The sequence below is a fragment of the Ranitomeya variabilis genome, chromosome 4 (genome assembly GCF_051348905.1).
Source record: "Ranitomeya variabilis isolate aRanVar5 chromosome 4, aRanVar5.hap1, whole genome shotgun sequence".
NCBI classification, from domain to species: domain Eukaryota; kingdom Metazoa; phylum Chordata; class Amphibia; order Anura; family Dendrobatidae; genus Ranitomeya; species Ranitomeya variabilis.
In genome coordinates this window covers 106898124-106922812 of record NC_135235.1, presented here as the reverse complement: position 1 = coordinate 106922812, position 24689 = coordinate 106898124, and the positions used below count along the sequence as shown (strand labels likewise).

Below are 24689 nucleotides of genomic sequence, written 5' to 3'. Positions count from 1 at the left end.
TGTTTGAGCTGCCGTGGCTGCACGATTCGACACCCCCAACACATGCAGGCATTGCCTGTTAAGGCTCGCTCCCATTGCGATCAAATGCAACAAATGCAATTGGATTAAAAATCGGACGAATTAAATCTGATTAAAAAAAAAAAAAAAAAAATCGGATTGCATTTGTACCAGTTTAACCCCTTAAGCCCCAAGGGTGGTTTGCACGTTAATGATGGGCCAATTTTTACAATTCAGAACACTGTCCCTTTATGAGGTTATAACTCTGGAACGCTTCAACGGATCCTGGTGATTATGTTTTCTCGTGACATATTGGGCTTCATGATAGTGGTAAAATTTCTTTGATATTATCGGTGTTTATTTGTGAGAAAAAAACGGAAATTTGGCGAAAATTTTTCCAAGTTTGAATTTTTATGCCCTTAAATCACAGAGATATGTCACACAAAATACTTAAGTAACATTTCCCACGTGTCTACTTTACATCAGCACAATTTTGGAACCAACATTTTTTTTTGTTAGGGAGTTATAAGGGTTAAAAGTTGACCAGAAATTTCTCATCTTTACAACATTTTTTTTTTTTTTTTTTTTTTTTTTAGGGACTACATCTCATTTGAAGTCATTTTGAGGGGTCTGTATGACAGAAAATAACCAAGCGTGACACCATTCTAAAAACTGCACCCCTCAAGGTGCTCAAAACCACATTCAAGAAGTTTATTAACCCTTCAGGTGGTTCACAGGAATTATTTTTGTAATGTTTAAAAAAAAAAAATGAACATTTAACTTTTTTTCACAAAAAACTTTAATTCAGCTCCAATTTGTTTTATTTTACCAAGTTTAACAGGAGAAAATGATCCTCAAAAGTTGTTGTACAATTTGTCCTGAGTACGCTGATACCCCTTATGTGGGGGTAAACCACTGTTTGGGCGCATGGCAGAGCTCGGAAGGGAAGGAGTGCCATTTGACTTTTCAATGCAAAATTGACTGGAATTGAGATGGGACGCCATGTTGTGTTTGGAGACCCCCTGATGTGCCTAAACATTGAAACCCCCCACAAGTGGCACCATTTTGGAAAGTAGACCCCCTAAGGAACTTATCTAGATGTGTTGTGTGAGCTTTGAACCCCCAAGTGTTTCACTACAGTTTATAACGCAGAGTCGTGAAAATAAAAATTCTTTTTTTTTTTCCCCACAAAAATTATTTTTTAGCCGCCAGTTTTGTATTTTCCCAAGGGTAACACGAGAAATTGGACCCCAAAAGTTGTTGTCAAATTTGTCCTGACTACGCGGATACCCTATATGTGGGGGGGAACCACCGTTAGGGCGCATGGCAGAGCTCGGAAGGGAGGGAGCGCCATTTGGAATGCAGACTTAGATGGATTGGTCTGCAGGCGTCACATTGCGTTTGCTGAGCCCCTGATGTACCCAAACAGAAGAAACCCACCCACAAGTGACCCCATATTGGAAACTAGACCCCCCCAAGGAACTTATCTACACTCACCGGCCACTTTATTAGGTACACCATGCTAGTAACGGGTTGGACCCCTTTTTGCCTTCAGAACTGCCTCAATTCTTCATGGCATAGATTCAACAAGGTGCTGGAAGCATTCCTCAGAGATTTTGGTCCATATTGACATGATGGCATCACACAGTTGCCGCAGATTTGTCGGCTGCACATCCCAAAGATGCTCCATACAAGGCATGATGGATCCATGCTTTCATGTTGTTTACGCCAAATTCTGACCCTACCATCCGAATGTCGCAGCAGAAATCGAGACTCATCAGACCAAGCAACGTTTTTCCAATCTTCTACTGTCCAATTTCGATGAGCTTGTACAAATTGTAGCCTCAGTTTCCTGTTCTTAGCTGAAAGGAGTGGTACCCGGTGTGGTCTTCTGCTGCTGTAGCCCATCTGTCTCAAAGTTCGACGCACTGTGCGTTCAGAGATGCTCTTAGGCCTACCTTGGTTGTAACGGGTGGCGATTTGAGTCACTGTTGCCTTTCTATCAGCTCGAACCAGTCTGCCCATTCTCCTCTGACCTCTGGCATCAACAAGGCATTTCCGCCCACAGAACTGCCGCTCACTGGATTTTTTTTCTTTTTCGGACCATTCTCTGTAAACCCTAGAGATGGTTGTGCGTGAAAATCCCAGTAGATCAGCAGTTTCTGAAATACTCAGACCAGCCCTTCTGGCACCAACAACCATGCCACGTTCAAAGGCACTCAAATCACCTTTCTTCCCCATACTGATGCTCGGTTTGAACTGCAGGAGATTGTCTTGACCATGTCTACATGCCTAAATGCACTGAGTTGCCGCCATGTGATTGGCTGATTAGAAATTAAGTGTTAACAAGAAGTTGGACAGGTGTACCTAATAAAGTGGCCGGTGAGTGTAGATGTGTGGTGAGAACTCTGAACCTCCAAGTGTTTCACTACAGTTTATAACGCAGAGCCGTGAAAATAAAAAGCTGTCACACACTAAAAGACTTTTTTTTTTTTTTTAAATAGTTTTTGCGTCTCCACATTTTGAGAGCTATAATTTTTCCATATTTTGGTCCAGAGTTATGTGAGGTCTTGTTTTTTTCCGGCACGAGTTGACGTTTTTATTGGTGCCATTTTCGGGCACATGACATTTTTTGATCGCTTTTTATTTCGATTTTTGTGAGGCAGAATGACCAAAAACCAGCTATTCATGAATTTCTTCTGTGGGGGGCGTTTATACCGTTCCATGTTTGGTAAAATTGATGAAGCAGTTTTAGTCTTCGGGTCAGTACGATTACAGCGATATCTCATTTATATAATTTTTTTTAATGTTTTGGCGCTTTTATACGATAAAAACTATTTTATAGAAAAATTATTTTTGCATCGCTTTATTCTGAGGACTGTAACTTTTTTATTTTTTCGCTGATTAATCTGTATGGTGGCTCGTTTTTTGCGGGACAAGATGACATTTTCAGCCGTACCATGGTTATTTATATCCGTCTTTTTGATCGCATCTTATTTCACTTTTTGTTTGGCGGTATGATAATAAAGCTTTGCCTTTTTTTACGGTGTTCACTTAAGGGGTTAACTAGTGGGACAGTTTTATAGGTCGGGTCGTTAAGGACGCGGCGATACTAAATATGGACACTTATTGTTTTTTTTGGACACATCACTATATAGTGACAGATCGCTGATCTGACAATTGCAGAGCACTGTGTCAGATCAGCAATCTGACAGGCAGGGCTCCAGGCTTACAGGCGCCGGCTCTGAGCAGGCGCTGGTAAGCCACCTCCCTGCAGGAACCAGAAGTAGCCCCGCAGCCATTTTGGATCCGGGGCCTGCAGGGAGGAGACACTCGGTACAAGGTGAGCACATCGCCATGCACCGAGGGTCTCAGGGAAGCCCGCAGGGAGCCCCCTCCCTGCGCGATGCTTCCCTATGCCCCCGGAACGCTGCGATCATGTTTGATTGCAGTGTGCCGGGGGTTAATGTGCCGGGGGCTAATGTGCCGGGGGCGGTCCGTGCTCCTGTAACATAGTGCCGGGTGTCAGCTGCGATAGTCAGCTGACACCCGGCCACGCTCCCCCCGTGAGCGCGGCCGATTGCATATGACGTACTATCCCGTCACTGGGGATTAAGTCCCAGGTCACCTCGACGGGATAGTACGTCATATGGGATTAAGGGGTTAATCATATGCTTGTGTTCTCAATGGAGTTTTTTTTCCTGCTCCGATCATATGGAAAAAACAAACAGCCAGCATACTGCAATTGCATGTGAAATTTGTATTGCATGCACCCACGCAAGTCTATGGGTGTTTGAAATATGGCACTGCATTCGGATATCACCCAAGTGCGGTGCGATTCCCTCAGACGACAGCAGCAGAGGAGATGGAGAAAGTAATTTCTCAGTCTCCTCCACAGCTGTGCGAGAGGATCAGAGCACAGAGCACTGACACTTGGATACATTCGCAGCAGTGCTGGAGCCGAGTGTCATTACCATTGGATGTGATACGCTAGTGTCTCTCCCAGGGCTGTGAAGGCTGAGTCCATGTCCATTTTGACGGAGTAGGCATAAAATGGACAGACTCCTAAAACCTATACATTGGGTACATTATACATTAGTATAATGCTGTAAATGTTTCCATAAAAATTTGGGAAAGTTATGAAATTTGTTTCTAATCTAAGGATCTCGGCTTTTAGATGAGATGAATCTGTGATGCGCTTTATGTACATGCTCAGTAGTAAAACTCCTCTACAGATCAGAGCAAAAAGGCACTGATCCACTTATATTCAATCCCAACGTATTAAAGTTTGTGTTCTAAAGTTGTATTCCAATAAATAGATTTTATGTTCTACCTCAATAGCTTGATTGTTGTATCATAATGGTGATTAAAAGCAAATGTATCACAAACATGAGCCATATATGGGGAGTAAGAAATTGAGGAGTGGAGGTTTGGCTTACCAACTCCACAGCCCTGGTGTCTCCAGCCTAAGGCTATCCCTGCAGGTGTTTTGGCTGTTGTCAGCCACGGCACATGCAGCCACGGCGACTTGAAATATAGTACTCAAGCACACTGAAGATGCTCTATTCTCTAAAAAGCATGTTGGTTCATTACTGCTTATAATGTATGTTGGTTTGAGAATTTGTTCCAAAGTTTGGGAATGATTTTTTTTCTAGACTTTTACCTATTAGTTTCTCTAACAAAGTAAAAACAAATGACCCTGAATAAACCCTTTAAGACATGACAAAATTAGGCCTCTAGGATAGCATTTTTATTTATTTTTTCAATGTCACATTCCAGAAGCCACAATATTTATTTTTTTCTGTCAACGTAGCTGTATGGTGGCTTATTTTTTTGCAGGATGAATTGGACTTATCCACTATGCTGAGGTACATAACTTATTACCAAGCTTTTGTTAGCTCTTTATGGAGAAAAACAAAATAAAAACCAGCAGTCCGATCAATGTATCCAATAGCATATACTCATTTGAAAAAATTCGCCTGGTACACCCCAAATCAAGAGAAGATTCAAGAAAGCCGGCACCAATGGTATGAATACCAAAATAAGATTAGAATATAAATCTTCAAATTACCGGTAATCATTAAGTCTGCTTGTGCTATATATATTTTTACATGTTTCAGTTTATCCACTTCCCCTTCCCTCCTCTCTTCCCTATAAACCTGTACCCCTTACAGAAAACTAATGTTAAACTTTTTAAGTAATTCTGTTATACTTGTAGCAACATTCTTAATAAAGGGTGTATGTATATATATATATATATATATATATATATATATATATATATATATATATATACACACACACACATATATATATATATATATATATATATATATATATATAACAAAAACAGCAGTCCTGCAGTTTGGCATTTTATTTTTTACGCTATTCATGTGAACAAAGTGTTTACTTTACTATGTGTGCTAGTACGATTACAGTGATACCAAGATAGGGCCCGATTAATTAAGAGGCACAGATGTTATCCTTGGAGGGACTGAAATTTGTGTAAAAACGCCAGTGTCAAAGGGTTTTTTGAAACCTCAGCGATGTGGCAAGAACACCTTGATGAATTGGGAGCCATTGAATGAAAATAAATCATTTAGTTTTATGTTGCCACATTCTGAGACCCATAATTTTTGGGAGCTGTATGAGGGTTTATTTTTTGCTTCACAAAATTCAACTTTCAGCTATATCATTTTCTGGCCTATGACATTTTGTTCCCTTTTTATTTTAGGTGGAATGTACCAAACAAACACTTCATTATTCACCATTTTATTTTTTGTGAAGCTGGATAAGAAAAAAAAAACACCAATTTCATTGTTATTTGTTTGCATTCATTCTTATGTCGTTAACTGTGCGGGGCAAATAATGTCATGATTTTATTGTATGGGATGATACACAATTTATGTAATAAATATAATTTTTTTTTAATGAAAATATATTTTTTGCTGAGCTGCATGAGGGCTTGTTTTTTGCATAATGAACAGTAGCCTTTAATTCTATCATTTTGGATATGTCAAACATCTTGATCACTTTTTATTCTTTTTTTTTTCCTGAAGATAAGTGCAAAACCAGCACTTTTTATTATTTGCTAAGTTCATCATGCGGGTTACACAAGGACACAGACTGCACATCGTTATGGATGCAGTAATACAAAATTTATGACATGGTTACAGTGCATTTATTTTTTCCAGATTAATCCATTTACATTGGGAAGACTGGCATTATGGGGGAAGGTTTTATTTGATTTTTTTCTTTAACACAATACTTACAACTCCCCCAAATGGACTTGACCATGCAGAAAAATGATCCCATGGGCAACACGCTGCTCCTGAATGTATTACAAGTACTATCCTGTGCGTTACATAGGTAGCCTATCCGACTGCACATAGAATAGGCTGCATGTGGCCTGACAATGGCCTCTGCTTCTTATAGACAGCCCACAATTGCTGTGTAATGGTGCTGATGTCACAACCGACAGCAGCGTGAGAGGTTAAACAGTTAGGAACGCCATGAACATCTCTAGCAGAAGCAAGGCTGGGTACATCATTCGGGCTCCTGCAGCTGATAGGATGGACATACAGGTACAATCTGCCACGGAGCACAATGTGACCCGCGCTCATGATGGATATGTACTTCAGATACATTAGAAAGCTAAAAATATTAAGACCTAACTATTGAAACGCTTCTTGCTTTGCACAAGTTTAATATCACTCAAATTAAGAATAATAAAACTCCTGTGTGAAGGAGGCCTAAAGCTACTTGTGCTGCAGACTGCCCTGCACCGGCCTCGGGTTACTCATCGCAGCGCTCGCTAGGTCGGGACGATTACGGTACTTCCAACAACTATGAAAGCTTCCTTTGATGAGGAATATCTGAAAGTCAAACTAATCTCAAAATCAAACGAGATAAAACGCTTGAAGCTTCCATTGCTGCGCCAGTAAAGGTACCGTCACACTCAGCGACGCTGCAGCGATATAGACAACGAGCTGATCGCTGCAGCGTCGCTGTTTAGGTCGCTGGGGAGCTGTCACACAGACAGCTCTCTCCAGCGACCAACGATCAGGGGAACGACTTTGGCATCGTTGAAACTGTCTTCAACGATGCCGAAGTCCCCCTGCAGCACCCGGGTAACCAGGGTAAACATCGGGTTACTAAGCGCAGGGCTGCGCTTAGTAACCCGATATTTACCCTGGTTACCATTGTAAAAGTAAAAAAAAAAAACACTACATACTCACCTTCTGATGTCTGTCACGTCCCCCGCCGGCGGCTTCCCTGCACTGAATGTGTCAGCGCCGGCCGGCCGTAAAGCAGAGCACAGCGGCCCTGCGCTTAGTAACCCAATATTTACCCTGGTTACAAGTGAACACATCGCTGGATCGGTGTCACACACGCCGATCCAGTGATGACAGCGGGTGATCAGCGACGAAATAAAGTTCTGGACTTCTAGCTCCGACCAGCGATATCACAGCGGGATCCAGATCGCTGCTGCATGTCAAACACAACGAGATCGCTATCCAGGACGCTGCAACGTCACGGATCGTCGTCGTTCTCGCTGCAAAGTCGCTTAGTGTGAAGGTACCTTAAGGCTGAGAACAAGCTGGAAACCTTTATTTTTAGCTTGAGGCAGTGTAGAGAAACACAGGTATGATCTATGGGAATATCTACGAGTATCACAGCCCTCTTACCTGGGCAAGTCAATGATTTCCTAACCAGCAATGTTTTTCTCTCCTGCTGTGCTCAATTACACTGTCAATATTTAATCAGAGACGCCCGACGAGTACAATTCTTCTCTCTCTGTAATGCCAGAACACTGACCACAACCGCCCATCCTGTGATCGGCAAGATGCTTATTCCCAAACTACACAAATAATAGCTCCTAATTTAAACACCGGTAAAGCAAATATACTCCACTGAGTGCAATGATTAGTGTGTGATCTCTGCAGTCTTTTCTGCTCACAGGTCTTGCAACATTAACCAGGACATGTAACCCTGGTCCTAACCAGTCACATTTTTCCTTCTCTTTTCACATGTGCAGTTTAAAGAACTATAAAAAGTGGTCCCGTTTGGAATCATTTTTTCAATTAGGTTTCATTGAATGTTTTCCATTGTTTGCTTTTTACACTGAGTTGTGCTGAATTGGTTGCAGAATCAGTAAACGTGCTTTCGCATTGCATTCAGGTACTCTTTTGTGGGCCTCGTTGGGGCTTGCGTCCATACCCCCGGCAAAACAGGATTCAGGCGTATGCCGACAGACTGAACATCTGATGTGCATCATTTTTGGGAGTATTCGCCTACTGGAGATGGACACTCAGACATAGTATACTGCATGTGGGAGTCTGCCTCCAGTAGGTGTACACTGTCATGCATCATTATTTGGAGAGCACACATTCACACTGTCAGCACCATTATAGCCTATCGCCCCGTTGGAGCATACGTTAAAATCCCGTTATGCAGGGGGTTCGGACGCAAGACCCAACAGGGCTAACCAACAGGTGCCTGAACGCAATGTGAAAGCAACCTTTTGGGAAGCTATCAGCACGCTATAACTGTCTGATAGGTAAGGTTACAATTTTCCTGTCTTTTTATAAGCTCTGCTTAGATGATTAATGGCCACATCAAAATTGAATATTTAGATAAATAAAAAGCAAAAACACAAAACCTTTAAATTTTTAAAGGGAATCTGTCAGCATGATCAACCCTCCTAAGCAGTCTATATGGGCATATAGGTCATAGAGAGTTAAAATGATACCTCGATATCTGCGATCTGAGGTCTTATTCCAGAGATAGCCTTGTTTTTCTTATTTGTAAATCAGCTGTAAAGATCTATGGGCCGGACGCTGATCTCCCTCTCGTTATCAGTAAGGACACGTAGATCAGAAGAGCAGTCTGTCAGTCATTACATGTCTCACACTGATAACGCCCTTTTAATTTAAAATGAGCTCTGCAGGCAGAATCTCAGGGAGATGTGTCCACTCCATAGATCTTAACTCATTCTCACACATGAAAAATGTGGATTTCTCTGGAATAAGACACGAGAACGCAGATAGTAAGGTATCATTTTATTCACCTTCCTGTGACCTACATGTCCATATAGACAGCTTAGGAGGGTTGATCCTTCTGACAGATCCCCTTTAATTAAACCAAACTGCTTAAATGATTCTAAACTCCAAATATAAACAAGGGGAAAAAAAAATTATGGCCCCAAAAGTGGAGATTAAGATTGCCCCAGATAAGCCTCAAAGGCTTGAAAGGACTATACAAGGAAGAAAAAAATATATAGAAAATATTCCCTGCCAAGACCAAACCAAAAAGTACAAATATTTCAATAATGAGCAGCTAACCTCATCCTGCAAAAGAAAGGCTTCGGGTGGTGACAAAAGGACCTGTAAGGTAAAAACACTGTCTCCAGCAATGTTGCTAGGCCCTCATTTGACAGGTGGGAAAACTCTGCATGAAGCCCTCGTTTTACAATCAAATTGACAGACTGTAAAGGTACCTTCACACGAAGCGACGCTGCAGCGATAGCGACAACGATGCCGATCGCTGCAGCGTCGCTGTTTGATCGCTGGGGAGCTGTCACACAGTCAGCTCTCCAGCGACCAACGATGCCGAGGTCCCCGGGTAACCAGGGTAAACATCGGGTTGCTAAGCGCAGGGCCGCGCTTAGTAACCCGATGTTTACCCTGGTTACCAGCGTAAAAGTAAAAAAAACAAACAGTACATACTCACCTGCGCGTCCCCCAGCGTCTGCTTCCTGACACTGACTGAGCTCCGGCCCTAACAGCACAGCGGTGACGTCACCGCTGTGCTTTCACTTTCACTTTAGGGCCGGCGCTCAAGTCAGTGTCAGGAAGCAGACGCTGGGGGACGCGCAGGTGAGCATATACTGTTTGTTTTTTTTTTACTTTTACGCTGGTAACCAGGGTAAACATCGGGTTACTAAGCGCGGCCCTGCGCTTGGTAACCCGATGTTTACCCTGGTTACCAGTGTAAAAAATCGCTGATATCGTTGCTTTTGCTTTCAAACACAACGATACACGGCGATCGGACGACCAAATAAAGTTCTGGACTTTATTCAGCGACCAGCGACATCACAGCAGGATCCTGATCGCTGCTGCGTGTCAAACTAAACGATATCGCTAGCCAGGACGCTGCAACGTCACGGATCGCTAGCGATGTCGTTACAAAGTCGTTTCGTGTGAAGGTACCTTAAGGGTATGTGTCCACGTTCAGGATTGCATCAGGATTTGGTCAGGATTTTACATCAGTATTTGTAAGCCAAAACCAGGAGTGGGTGATAAATACAGAAGTGGAGCATATGTTTCTATTATACTTTTCCTCTAATTGTTCCACTCCTGGTTTTGGCTTACAAATACTGATGTAAAATCCCGACCAAATCCTGATGCAATCCTGAACGTGGACACATACCCTCATAAGTCAGTGTGATCTGAGGCTTCGGTGATGCTTTGTGATAGATCAGGAAGGATATTGGAGTTTCTTTCGGTCAAAAAATAAAATAAAATCTGTAAAACATGCTGAAAATAGGCATTTTCTATTTAAAAAGTGTCATAAAAAATTACCTACTGCTAATATCAAATTTCTATATTAAACATTTAATTTTAAAGAATGTATTGATGATATCTATATTTTATAAGAAATTCTTAAGTCTTGTATACTTCGTCTCATACCAGTCATATTCTGTAGAGAAGACATCCCAGTAGTCATCTTACTACCACCACAGACAGGATTACAATGTTAGGTATTCACAATAGGTCACCTCCTGCCTGCACAATGACCGCTGCACAGGTCCAGAGAAAACTCTTCCTCTGCTACATTCACATTCAAATGAAATGACCTCGTGCTGCCCGATTTATTGCCCGGCACATGGACCCATAGACTTTGAGGGATCTTTCCATCCGTGAACATGATGGATCTGAGTGCGAGATCCATGAGACTCAGATTTTGAAGATCAGAATAGGACATTCACAATGGGTCTGTGTGCTGTTGGGGAAAAATTGGGCAGCACGACACTCCACACGGATGTGTTACTATACCATTAGAAGCAATGACCAACTCCAGTCTAAAGGTTGCGATCGTCTATGTGGCTTCCGTAAGATATTTCAGAATGTTGTCCGCACCTCAGGCTAGACAGATGTCCCCAACGTCAAGTCATGTATAAAAAAAAAATATACGGTATTTTGAAAAAATAAAAGTCTTCCAGCAGAAAATTATAGATTCTTTAAATGTTGGGCAGCACAACTCTGTATTTGTTCTCAATTGACAAATGAATGAGAAGGAAGCCATATAGCAACACACAGTCCTGTTTTCCTCTGTACCACTACAGAGTCACAGGTGTTTGTGCTGCCAAACCAAACTATGGCTGGTGCTACCATCCACAAGCACATTACTCATTTTTCTATAGTAAGATTCCAATTGAAAGTCTCGCATACACATTGGATAAAAGTAGGCCAAACCCATCAATTTTGGCAGTCAGCCTCCCAACTGTCCCATGACAGGTTGTGTCAGGGAACATAAGGATCTGGTGGTTGAAATTCTTTTGATTGGAGGGATATAAGCTATTGTCAGGGCATTCTGAAAGCAGTTCCCACATAGAAAGCACAGAACCACTCGGCTGAGCCAAGAGTTCCCGCCTGTGTATGGGGGAGTCAGGAAAGATGGAGATCAGCAAAAGATCAGTCAACCACCAGCCAAGTAATGGGTATGGCCAGTTGTAGGGCTCCGTTAAGATAAAATTGGACTATTATACAAATAGATGCTTTATTTGACAATCTAATATGTATAGGGGCCTCCTGACTCGCCCCCTGACAGAGGTTTGGGTTAGGTACCGTCACACATTGAAATTTTCATCGCTGCGACGGCACGATCCGTGACGTCGCAGCGATCGTATGAATATCGCTCCAGCGTCGTAGACTGCGGTCACACGTTGCAATCACGGCGCTGGAGCGATGCCGAAGTCCCCGGGTAACCAGGGTAAACATCGGGTAACTAAGCGCAGGGCCGCGCTTAGTAACCCGATGTTTACCCTGGTTACCAGCGTAAACGTAAAAAAACAAACAGTACATACTCACCCGTCGGTGTCCTTCAGGTCCCTTGCCGTCTGCTTCCTGCTCTGAGTGCAGCCGTACAGTGAGAGCAGATCGCAGCACCGCTGTGATCTGCTCTCACTTTCCGGCCGGCACTCAGAGCAGGAAGCAGACGGCAAGGGACCTGAAGGACACCGACGGGTGAGTATGTACGGTTTGTTTTTTTACGTTTACGCTTGTAACCAGGGTAAACATCGGGTTACTAAGCGCGGCCCTGCGCTTAGTTACCCGATGTTTACCCTGGTTACAAGCGAAGACATCGCTGGATCGCTGTCACACACAACGATCCAGCGATGTCAGCGGGTGATCAAGCGACGAAAGAAAGTTCCATACGATCTGCTACGACGTACGATTCTCAGCAGGATCCCTGATCGCTGCTGCGTGTCAGACACTGCGATATCGTAACGATATCGCTAGAACGTCACGAATCGTAACGTCGTAGCGATGGAAATTTCAATGTGTGACGGTACCCTTAGAGAAGGATACAGCCTATTGAAGATCAGTGGCCAATCCTTTGCTATCTCTGAGATAAACTGCTGCCAGGCTCGCTCATAGAGAACAATAGTTATCAGTAGAACATTCCCAAGCATGGGAGAGTCGAGAGATAACCATCGAGGATACAATCGTTCAGCCCACAGGTAGCTAATGTGTAGAAGAGCCTTTAGAAAGCAGCAAATAACTTGCAAACACTCGGACCTTGTAGATAAGAGAATTCATTCATTTTTAGATTCATCATTTATTTGTACGCACATTATATCTAACACTAGATGGTGGCCCGATTCTAAGGGTACCGTCACACAGTGCCATTTTCATCGCTACGACGGCACGATTCGTGACGTTGCAGCGTCGTATGATTATCGCTCCAGCGTCGTAGACTGCGGTCACACGTTGCAATACACGGCGCTGGAGCGATAATTTCATGACGTATTTGCGATGTAGAAGCCGTTGGTTACTGTGCGCACATCGTATACATCCTGTGTCACACGATGCGATCATGCCGCCACTGCGGGACACTAGACGACGAAAGAAAGTTTCAAACGATCTGCTACGACGTACGATTCTCAGCGGGGTTCCGGAACGCAGTAGCGTGTCAGACACTACGATATCGTAACGATATCGCTAGAACGTCACGAATCGTGCCGTCGTAGCGATGAAAATGGCACTGTGTGACGGTACCCTAACGCATCGGGTATTCTAGAATATGTATGCGTAGTGTACACTGCGCAGCCCACGGTGTACACTGCGCAGCCCACGTTGTACACTGCGCAGCCCACGTTGTACACTGCGCAGCCCACGTATATAGCAATGTGGGCAGGATATCCCTGTTAAAAAAAAAAAAAAAAAAAAAAAGAATTAAAATAAAAAATAGTTACATACTCACCTTCCGTTGGCGCCTGGATCCAGGAAGCGGTTACCAACACTTGGGATCCACCGAAGCTCCACCGAGTCGCTCGCGCCAGCCGCCATCTTCTGTTCCCAGGATGCATTACGAAATTACCCAGACGACTTAGCAGTCTCGCGAGACCGCTAAGTCTTCTGGGTAATTTCGCAATGCATCGCCGGGAACGGAAGATGGTGGCCGGCGCGAGCGGCTCGGCGGACTACCGAGGGTGAGTATAGCAGGTTTTTTGTTTTTTTATTATTTTTAACATTACATTTTTTTACTATTGATGCCGCAAAGGCTGCATCAATAGTAAAAAATTGGGGACACACAGGGTTAATAGCAGCGGTAACGGAGTGCGTTACCCGCGGCATAACGCGGTCCGTTACCGCCGGCATTAACCCTGTGTGAGCGGTGACCGGAGGGGAGTATGCGGGCGCCGGGCACTGAGTGCGGGGAGTAAGGAGCGGCCATTTTCTTCCGGACTGTGCGCGTCGCTGATTGGTCATGGCAATGGTCGTGGGCGTTTTGCCACGACCAATCAGCGACTTGGATTCCATGACAGACAGAGGCCGTGACCAATGAATATCCGTGACGGACAGACAGAAGGACAGACAGAAGGACAGACAGAAGGACAGACAGAAGGACAGACAGAAGGACAGACAGAAGGACAGACAGAAGGACAGACAGAAGGACAGACAGAAGGACAGACAGAAGGACAGACAGAAGGACAGACAGAAGGACAGACAGAAGGACGGAAGTATCCCTTAGACAATTATATAGTTGATTCATTATAACGATGTATAGGAATATGTTTTTTTTCTATTTATGTCTCTGCTTTGAGAACTATTACAGAAATACACAGCATGAACCTTACCATAAAGCAAAACTAAAGCTGATAATCAAAGATGAAAACCAGAAGTGAATGTGGGTTTTACCCCCATGTATAGTTATGGTGGCTCTTCAGTTGGTGGAAATCTACAATTCACAGTAAGGAAGCTTTCACACTGCATTTTGGCACCCATTCGTTGGTCCTATTAGGGCTTACATTTGAACCCTCTGTAAAACGGATATGGATGTATGCGCCAACAGGGCCAAAGACTATAATGATGGCGGCAGAGTGAACATGTGCTCGGCTGTGCATCATTTTCAGCCATGTACGCCTACTTGAGGCGGACAAGCAAAAGTAGTAGACTGTGTCTGGGTGTCAGTTTCCAGTAGGCGTACACACCCAAAAATGATGCACGACAGAGTGCACTGTTCACTCTGTTGGCACCATTATAGTCAATAATGTGGGGTTCAGAACATAAGCCAAGATGAGACCAACAGATGGGTGCCAGCAAAAAGCACTAGACACACAAAAGAAAAAAAGTGCCATTTTTATGACTGAACCCAAAACTAGTAAAAAAAAAAAAGTAAGGATTACTAAAAAGAAATTGTAGCAATTTCACCAAGTGATGGGAAATGTTCCTGAGATCTAAAGAAGCTTTATAGAATCTTGCCAACAAAATAACAATGACCGAGACTTGTGCATGTGGCAGTTCCTTACAATACACCAGGAAGCGTGCGTCCCAGTAGCTCAGGTGTGTACAGCTATGCTGGAAACAGGCCACAGGTTAATGAGTGTGTGTAATAGCAGAACAGATCATAAAATGCCTTACATGACTAGTCAGACATGCTTATGTAGCCTATAACTCATCGTCTTGTATGTTGGTTGAATACATTGGGTTTGCATTTACCACCCCCCAAAACTTCGAGTCATTCTGGCCACTGTGTACATAGTGAGAGACCTGTGGATCCAGTAGAGCAGGACAGGCAGAAGAAGCAGTGTCAAGAGTGGAACGTACCTGGCTGCAACCGCAAAGCCATGCTCTATCCATGCTGCCCCTGGTTCGGGCCACATGAATCTGATGACAGGTTCCCTTTAATTACATGCAAAGCCTTCCAACTTTCCACTAAAGTGATCTACTTCAGCTTATGGGATGAAATCGTTGAGCAAAAATAAAACACAAATTGCTAAACAGACATAGTAGACAATCTTGAGCATTAAGCCTAATTATAGACACAGAAGTGAAGACAAAGGTGTGACGACTGCCGGCCTCCTCACATTCTTACAGTCATATGTCAGTAGGGAAGATAAATTAAGCTGGTTACATATTCTGAATTTCAGATGGGAAACAACAGAGTTTAGAAGCAAATCTAAGACATTTGCCAAGTAGGACTTTTGCTGTTGTTGGGTACGATCATAGGCAATGGTTGGAAGGTCATTTGTGGCAAATGTGCACCCCGCCATCCATAAAACCCATGGCATGGCAGAGATCAGTATGCCAACAGGCCACAATGTATTGTCATCTTTTCTATATACATGAGTGATCGAATGGCCGGGCACACTGTGCTCTTTATGAGAGAGCCACTGTCAGACAAGTTTGCTAAAAGCTTACCTCCTATGGGTACAAAGTGATCAGCAGTCCAAAATCAGACGTGCCCGATCAACATCTGTCCAGCCCCTCAGTCGGCCTGTGCCCCGACACACAGAGTGTCTATCGATTCTGTCAATACTGGCAGGTATGGCAGAGTTTAAAGTGTATGGGGGGCTTAAAAGTTTATTCCCATCTCCAAGATAATATCCCAATATGTAGTCGGTATAATAACATTATCAAATACCTCCAATTAGAAATGTAGTATAGTTCTTCTGATTCGCCATGTCACTTACCCCATGTACAGGGCATAGCTTAGGCATCAGGGCTGTGGAGTAGGTAAGCAAATCATCTGACTCTCCACAGCACCGGTCACTACTGAGCATGTGCATAAACGTGCAGCACAGATTCATCTCAACTAAGAGCAGACATCCTGAGATCAGGAACAGAACAGACATTTATAGCACATTTCATAACTTTCCCAAATTCCTATGGAAAAATTTACAGCACAATGGGACATGGTTAGCCGTGTCACGTGATACATAAAAAGCTACAAGGACGCAAAAACTGACACACGGACAATCTGGATGAAGCTTGTACGATTTTATACGCTTGTGTGCAGTTAGGCTTATGGTGGCCCGGCATGTACTTTATCCCACCTGATTAGACAAGGAGAGACTCAATACCACAATGGGTGCTACAGGAGCTGAATGTAAAATGGCCTGAGTGGATCATGTGTGGGCGATATTCTAAGTAATAGTTCAACCCAGTGCACAACTTTGTCACTTCTCTCCCAATGCTCAGCTGGGACAGTATGTCTGTAGGCCACTAAGGTTTTATCTGTCTCTCCATTGACAATGTTTGGGTAGGTGGAGAGTGACTGCCTGATCCTTTTGTTTTTGGGGTAAATGAGAGGCTGCCAGGTATCTTGCAGTGATCTTCTCTCTACCCATTGAAAATAAGTGAAAGCTCTGCAGAGCGAAGTGCTCATTACTCGGGTATGCACTGAGTATCGCGGGTGCTCAAGTGACATGTTGGAGTCTCCACAGACACGTTTTGCGGTGTTAAACATCCACAATACATGCGGGGAGTGTCTTAACAGCGGCAAAACCTGTGGCCGCACGGACTCGAACACGTCACTTGAGCACCCGTCATACTCTGCAAACTCGAGTAACGCGCACTTGCGCTCATCACTACTCATGACTATGGGGGAATAGAGAGCCGTGTGCCAAACAGCTCATGTGCACATCAGGTTACAACAATGGTGCTTCACAATAGGTCTGGCCATAGATACCAGTGACCAAATCCAGTCAGAATGTTTGGGCACTGGGGAGAAGACTCACCTAATCATGTCACCCACTGTACTCTCAGGGTGGGCACTCCTTCATTCAAAATAATATTTAATCTGGGACTACAGACAATAATAAGAACCAAATCATTTGTATTTCAACTAGCTGAATCCTAAGGACCACAGACAGATAAGGGTGCATTTATAATGGCCGATTATCACAAATGAGCACCCGCAGGAAAGATAGTGTTACAATAATCCCTCTGCGCTTATTGGAAGCTCAGTAGGACACCACCGTAGATGGTAGACATAAAGCAGCCATAGAAACTTCAAGATTGTCCACTACAAAAAGTTTATGATGAAAATGGCTGGTGGCTTAGAGCGGTGACCGCAGACTACCGTCCCATTTATTCTCTAGGGATCTACAGGAAACAGCCAAGAGCTGAACCCCACCATCTCCAGCTGCCCTACAAAGAAGGAATGGACCCAGTGGTGCCCATGTGCAGCCATCATTCAACTCTGCAGAGCCTTGTTTCCGTATCAGTATGGGTCCAAGCAGCCAACAAAAACATAGCTCTCCCCCAGAGATGTGATAACTTGTAACGACTGGAAAACCATTGATGGCACAGATTTCTAGCTTTCTCCCGAGACACGTAAAGTAATAATATATACCGTATATAGTCGAGTATAAGCCAAAGCACCTAATTTTGCTACGGAAAACTTGGTAAGCGTATTGACTCGAGTATAAGCCGCATACGCATTGTCTCTTCATCCCTGTCCTGCTAAGTATGGCTCCCAGAAGACATACTCGGCCTGCTTACGCCGTCGATGCGTCTCCGTTGTCCCGGCGTGGCAGCTCTTCCTCTGCTGAGCGGTCACGTTGTACCGCTCATTAAGGTAATGAATATGTGCTCCACGCGCCTATGGGAGTGGAGACGCGTGCATATTCATTACCTTAATGAGAAGTGCCACGTGACCGCTGAGCACAGGAAGAACTGCCAGCGCCGGGACAATGGAGAAGCATCGACGGCGCGAGGAGGGCGAGTATGTCCTCTGGAAGTCAGCGGCTGCAGCTGTCACTGTGCCACAGCCGCCAGCTCCTGCAGCTTCTCCCCCGCCGGCTTTCTGGACAATGACTCGTGTATAAGCAGAGGGGGCATTTTAAGCACAAAAAAGTGCTGAAAATCTCGGTTATACATGAGTATATACAGTATAGGCAGAACTGTACATCCCCCATAGGGTGGGTTGGTCCAGTATTGTGGCATGCATATTGCACCAGCAGGACATGGAGTCTTATAGGATTTGTGCTATGCCATATTTCCTTGCTCCGGATACAGCCCTGATAGTAATGTGGCATTGGCTGCATCTATGGAAAGGATCCCCAAAGGGATCATTTTAAGTATGAAAATGTTAACGTATCCCATGCCTTTCTGATCTCTGGGGGTCCGACTGCTGTGGCATACAGTAATCCCAAGAATTGGGGCCTTGAAGAGCCGGGCTGGATGGAGCAGAGATCGATGACACGCGCTGTGCTCCATTCATTCTAATGAGAGTGCTGCAGGTTGCGGAACGCAGCTTCATCTTAGTCTTTCCTACTCGAATGGCGCAGAGGTGCATTGGATTGCTGGGGGCCACGGAAGTGAGACCCCCAGAGATTGGAAAGTTATTCTCTTGGGCTACATGCCCATGATCAAGAATTGCTGCGGGTTTGACGCTAGGTATTTATGAAGCAAACATGCAGCATCCAGATGTTACAGCGTAGTGGATGGGATTTCTAGAAATCCCATGTCCACTATGTGTCTATGCGCACCTGCAGAGACGGACACGTGTCATGTCTTTCAGGACCGCAGCATGTCAGTTTCAATTGCGGAGGTGATAGTCTATGCAAGAGAAATTCCACCCATACAATGTATTGGACGTGGTAAAGCCGCAGGGTTCTGTGATCACATGCAGATTCACCCACGTTCAATAGACGGCGTCGCTTTGTAGGCAATGAACAGATGCTGCATCCAAACGGATGCCCAGGGGCGGACAGATCATTGGTGTAACCTGTGCAGCCGCACAGGGGCCCAAGGGGTAAGAGGGCCCATTTCAACCTCCAAAGCAGGTGCAAGTTTGCATTTTAGGAGCGCTTGGGCTGCAAAGGGCCTATATACTGTTCTTGCACAGGGGCCCTTTTCTGTCTGTGTCCGCCAGTGCCGCTGCCGGATCGTGGGAACGTAACCTCAAAGAGATCGGGATCATTTTGAAACTTGAGGCCCCCCCCTAGTCAGCGACACGTCTGTGGCCAGGACACCGGGCCTGCCGACTCCTCACTCACCACCTCAGATATACAAGTGTTGTTAGTGACCAGAGCCCAAGCTGACAACCACCGCACAGGGGTCCCTCACATGTGGGCGAGATCCGGGGGTGCAGCCATTGCACAGCACCGGCCTCAGATGGCTGATACCAGGTCACACCCGCCGGCCTGTGATGCCGGCACTCACCAGGCCGGGTCCTGCTCTGTGGTCACCCACAGGCCCGGCTGACAGGAAAAGGCCTCGGCCGCAATAACACGGCGCTGTACACCCGCACAGGCCTCCGCCGCGCCCTCCCCATGTAGTGACCGGAGCTCTCACCGTGTGTTCGTGCTCATCCGCCCGGGCGCACAGCGCCGACAAGCAGAGCAGGAGCAGCCGCAGCGCGCTCATCCTGGCCTGGCCGCTGGGGACAATGTCTCGGAGGTTCCCTCGGTAAAGCCGCAGCCGTCCTCCTTCCGCCGCTGCAGATCCTGCCCTGTACAGACACCCGCCGCCTCCTCAGCGGCCGCTCAGCCACGTCATCCGGCCACGGAGCTCACAACCGGAAGTGCCTCACCTCCTGCCAGCATCCCGGAAGTGCTCGGTGCGCGCGGGCTGGGGGCGGGGAAGGACCATACCTGGGCGGACGGCGGTGCTGAGAGCTGGCACCTGCCCGGAGCCGCGCACTGTGCACACTGTCACGTCACTCCACGCCGTGTGTGCACCCTGTCACGTCACTCCACGCCGTGTGTGCACCCTCTCATATCACTCCACGCCGTGTGTGCACCCTGTCACTTCACTCCACGCCGTGTGTGCACTCTGTCACTTCACTCCACGCCGTGTGTGCACCCTGTCACTTCACTCCACGCCGTGTGTGCACCCTGTCACTTCACTCCACGCCGTGTGTGCACCCTGTCACTTCACTCCACGCCGTGTGTGCACCCTGTCACTTCACTCCACGCCACGCCGTGTGTGCACCCTGTCACTTCACTCCACGCCGTGTGCACCCTGTCACTTCACTCCACGCCGTGTGCACCCTCTCGCATCACTCCACGCCGTGTGCACCCTCTCGCATCACTCCACGCCGTGTGCACCCTCTCGCATCACTCCACGCCGTGTGCACCCTCTCGCATCACTCCACGCCGTGTGCACCCTCTCGCATCACTCCACGCCGTGTGCACCCTCTCGCATCACTCCACGCCGTGTGCACCCTCTCGCATCACTCCACGCCGTGTGCACCCTCTCGCATCACTCCACGCCGTGTGCACCCTCTCGCATCACTCCACGCCGTGTGCACCCTCTCGCATCACTCCACGCCGTGTGCACCCTCTCGCATCACTCCACGCCGTGTGCACCCTCTCGCATCACTCCACGCCGTGTGCACCCTCTCGCATCACTCCACGCCGTGTGCACCCTCTCGCATCACTCCACGCCGTGTGTGCACCCTCTCACTTCACTCCACGCCGTGTGTGCACCGTCACTTCACTTCACGCCGTGTGTGCACCCTCTCACGTCACTTCACGCCGTGTGTGCACCCCCTCACGTCACTTCACTCCACGCCGTGTGTGCACCCCCTCACGTCACTTCACTCCATGCCGTGTGTGCACCCTCTCACATCACTCCACGCCGTTTGTACACCCTCTCACGTCACTCCACGCCGTGTGTGCACCCTCTCACGTCACTCCACGCCGTGTGTGCACCCTCTCACGTCACTCCACGCCGTGTGTGCACCCTCTCACGTCACTCCACGCCGTGTGTGCACCCTCTCACGTCACTCCACGCCGTGTGTGCACCCTCTCACGTCACTCCACGCCGTGTGTGCACCCTCTCACGTCACTCCACGCCGTGTGTGCACCCTCTCACGTCACTCCACGCCGTGTGTGCACCCTCTCACGTCACTCCACGCCGTGTGTGCACCCTCTCACGTCACTCCACGCCGTGTGTGCACCCTCTCACGTCACTCCACGCCGTGTGTGCACCCTCTCACGTCACTCCACGCCGTGTGTGCACCCTCTCACGTCACTCCACGCCGTGTGTGCACCCTCTCACGTCACTCCACGCCGTGTGTGCACCCTCTCACGTCACTCCACGCCGTGTGTGCACCCTCTCACGTCACTCCACGCCGTGTGTGCACCCTCTCACGTCACTCCACGCCGTGTGTGCACCCTCTCACGTCACTCCACGCCGTGTGTGCACCCTCTCACGTCACTCCACGCCGTGTGTGCACCCTCTCACGTCACTCCACGCCGTGTGTGCACCCTCTCACGTCACTCCACGCCGTGTGTGCAACCTCTCACGTCACTCCACGCCGTGTGTGCACGGCTACTGGCCCCACTATTCATAATAGTCCTTGTTGTTTTCCTGCCCTGGGGCTGCAGCCAATCCATACACTGCTCTTTACACCTGATATGATCAGCGCACCCTCATTATAAATGTCACTATATAGTGTTTCTAAATAATGCCGCCACGATATTACTGCCGTATTGTACAAATAAATAATACAGCTATATAATACACAAATAATTATACCTATATGACTGCCAGTGCCGGTCTGTTAACTCTGCCAACAGAGTTCTCACTTCATTTATTGTTGTCAAAGCCTGCAGAATGCCCCATAAAATAGTAGTGGCAGATTGTAGCACCACAATCTGTTTTCATCCATTTATAAGAGTCAGAGAATCCAGAATAAATTCGAAAGTATAGATTTTGCCTTAAATGTTACCATTTGCACAGAAAAGGGTGAAGTCTCTAGCAACATTGCAAGGTTTTTTTTTATTTTTTGTTGTGGATTTTCAATTTTTTTCCAACTTTGTATGAAATAAAAATCATTACATAAATGTCATGTGTAAATTCTACCTAAAAACATTGCATTTTATTGCAATGTTGTGGCGACCCAAAAAAAAAATTCTGGTGTTTTGATTTTTTTTTTCTCATTATGCCATTTACTGATGGGACTAATTCATTTTATATTTTTATAGATCTGGCATTTCTGAACACAGCGATACCAAATATGTGTATTTTTTTATTTTAGTTGAGTGAGGCAAAAGTGGGGTGATTTGAACTTTTATATTTTAATTTGTTTTTTTAAAAATTTTAAACTTTTTTATTTTTTACTTTTTACTGGCTTCAATAGTCCTCTTAGAGACTTGAAGCTGTGATCCATCTGCGGCTGCTAAGGGCACATGACAAATGATCAGATCAGCTATCATGTGCCTGAAAAGATGTGGGCTCAGCGCCGAAGTCAATATCAAAGAGTCTATATGTCATAGGTTGTAATGGGGCGAATCTGCAGGTTTATAGCGTTATGAAGGGGCACAGCAACTGTAGCAAATGTGCGGCACCCGGGAGAAAATGATCTTTCTCTGACACCGACTGGAGGTGTTCCGGTGCTGGTGAAAGAATACCACGTAAATCGCTAAATAAGAGGTACCTCCTTCATTTCTGTCAGGCCTGTGATATCGCCACAGCTGGAATCAGCCTGGCAGGAATGAACAGTGATATACTCATTTAGGATTAATCATTTTAAGTTTTGGGCTGATGATCTTTTAGGACGCTGGCACCCCTGCTGATAGGAAATTTACAGTCCGAAACCCAATGCGGTCAGTATTGATAATGTCGGTAAAACGCTGTTGAACATGATGGCGTAGTATACCAAATAAGGAGGAGTGATACGTATCGCCCCAAGTTTTAACATATTCCGCCATTTCCATAGGCCAATAGAAACACAGGTTTTTTACTATTAAAAGCCTTATAAAATGGTGAATTTAGTATAATTTAAGGTATTTCTTTAGGTGAATCATTGATTAAAGGGTTGGGTTCAGGGGCAAGTCTGAATGAAATGTACTTCTTTGAGGTGCAAAGTTCCCATTGTTTGCACCCATTCTCACATCAAGGGGTCTTTGTTACAATAGGCCCTGTTTAAGATGCTAAATAAGAGTGTAATGAATATGGAAATACATGTGGGGTCTCAGCTGAAACAACTGGTTGATAAGGAAGTGGCACCACCATTTAATTTGCATATTGTATGAAGGGAAGACAACCTGGTCATTAAAATCTTCTTTAATTAGGACTGTCGGATTTTATGTCACCAGGTAGGGGTGCGCAGGTAACCTTACATATTTTGACTCACTGTGTCCATAAGAACCCAAATTATAAAATGAGTAGGCTGTTTATCCTGCACAGTGAGAACATGAAAGAAACAAAGCCAGAATTGCTGCTTTTTTGTTACCTTCTCTCACAAAAAAAGTGGAATAAAAATGCAATCAAAAAGTCACCTGTACCCCAAAATAGCAAAGTTAATAAAAATACAACTCTTCCCCCTCGCTATATACTACTTGAGCCCCACACAGCCTCCCATATACTGCATGAGGCCCACCCAGCCTCCCCATATACTGCATGAGGCCCACCCAGCCTCCCCATATACTGCATGAGGCCCACACAGCCTTCCCATATACTGCATGAGGCCCACACAGCCTCCCCATATACTGCATGAGGCCCACACAGCCTCCCTATATACTGCATGAGGCCCCACACAGCCTCCCTATATACTGCATGAGCCCCACACAGCCTCCCCATATACTGCATGAGGCCCACACAGCCTCCCCATATACTGCATGAGGCCCACACAGCCTCCCTATATACTGCATGAGGCCCACACAGCCTCCCTATATACTGCATGAGGCCCACACAGCCTCCCTATATACTGCATGAGCCCCACACAGCCTCCCCATATACTGCATGAGGCCCCACACAGCCTCCCCATATACTGTATGAGCCCCACACAGCCTCCCTATATACTGCATGAGCCCCACACAGCCTCCCTATATACTGCATGAGGCCCCACACAGCCTCTCTATATACTACATGAGCCCAACACAGCCTCTCCATATATACTGCATGAGCCCCACACAGCCTCCCTATATACTGCATGAGCCCCACACAGCCTCCCTATATACTGCATGAGGCCCCACACAACCTCCCTATATACTACATGAGCCCCACACAGCCTCTCCCTATATACTGCATGAGGCCCCACACAGCCTCCCCATATACTGCATGAGCCCAACACAGCCTCTCCATATATACTGCATGAGCCCCACACAGCCTCCCTATATACTGCATGAGGCCCCACACAGCCTCCCTATATACTGCATGAGCCCCACACAGCCTCCTTATATACTGCATGAGCCCCACACAGCCTCCCCATATACTGTATGAGCC

The 24689-nt window shown here is 46.0% G+C and overlaps 1 protein-coding gene across 1 annotated transcript in view; it reads right to left on the bottom strand.

The window, feature by feature from the left end:
* Positions 1-20223, bottom strand: part of TM9SF3 (transmembrane 9 superfamily member 3) — a 75287-nt gene extending 55064 nt beyond the window's left edge. Inside the window, exon 1 of the mRNA XM_077259077.1 lies at positions 19809-20223. Coding sequence (XP_077115192.1) covers positions 19809-19880 — 72 coding nt within the window. The 5' untranslated portion in view covers positions 19881-20223. The remainder of the gene's footprint in view (positions 1-19808) is intronic.
* Positions 20224-24689: the final 4466 nt, after the last annotated feature.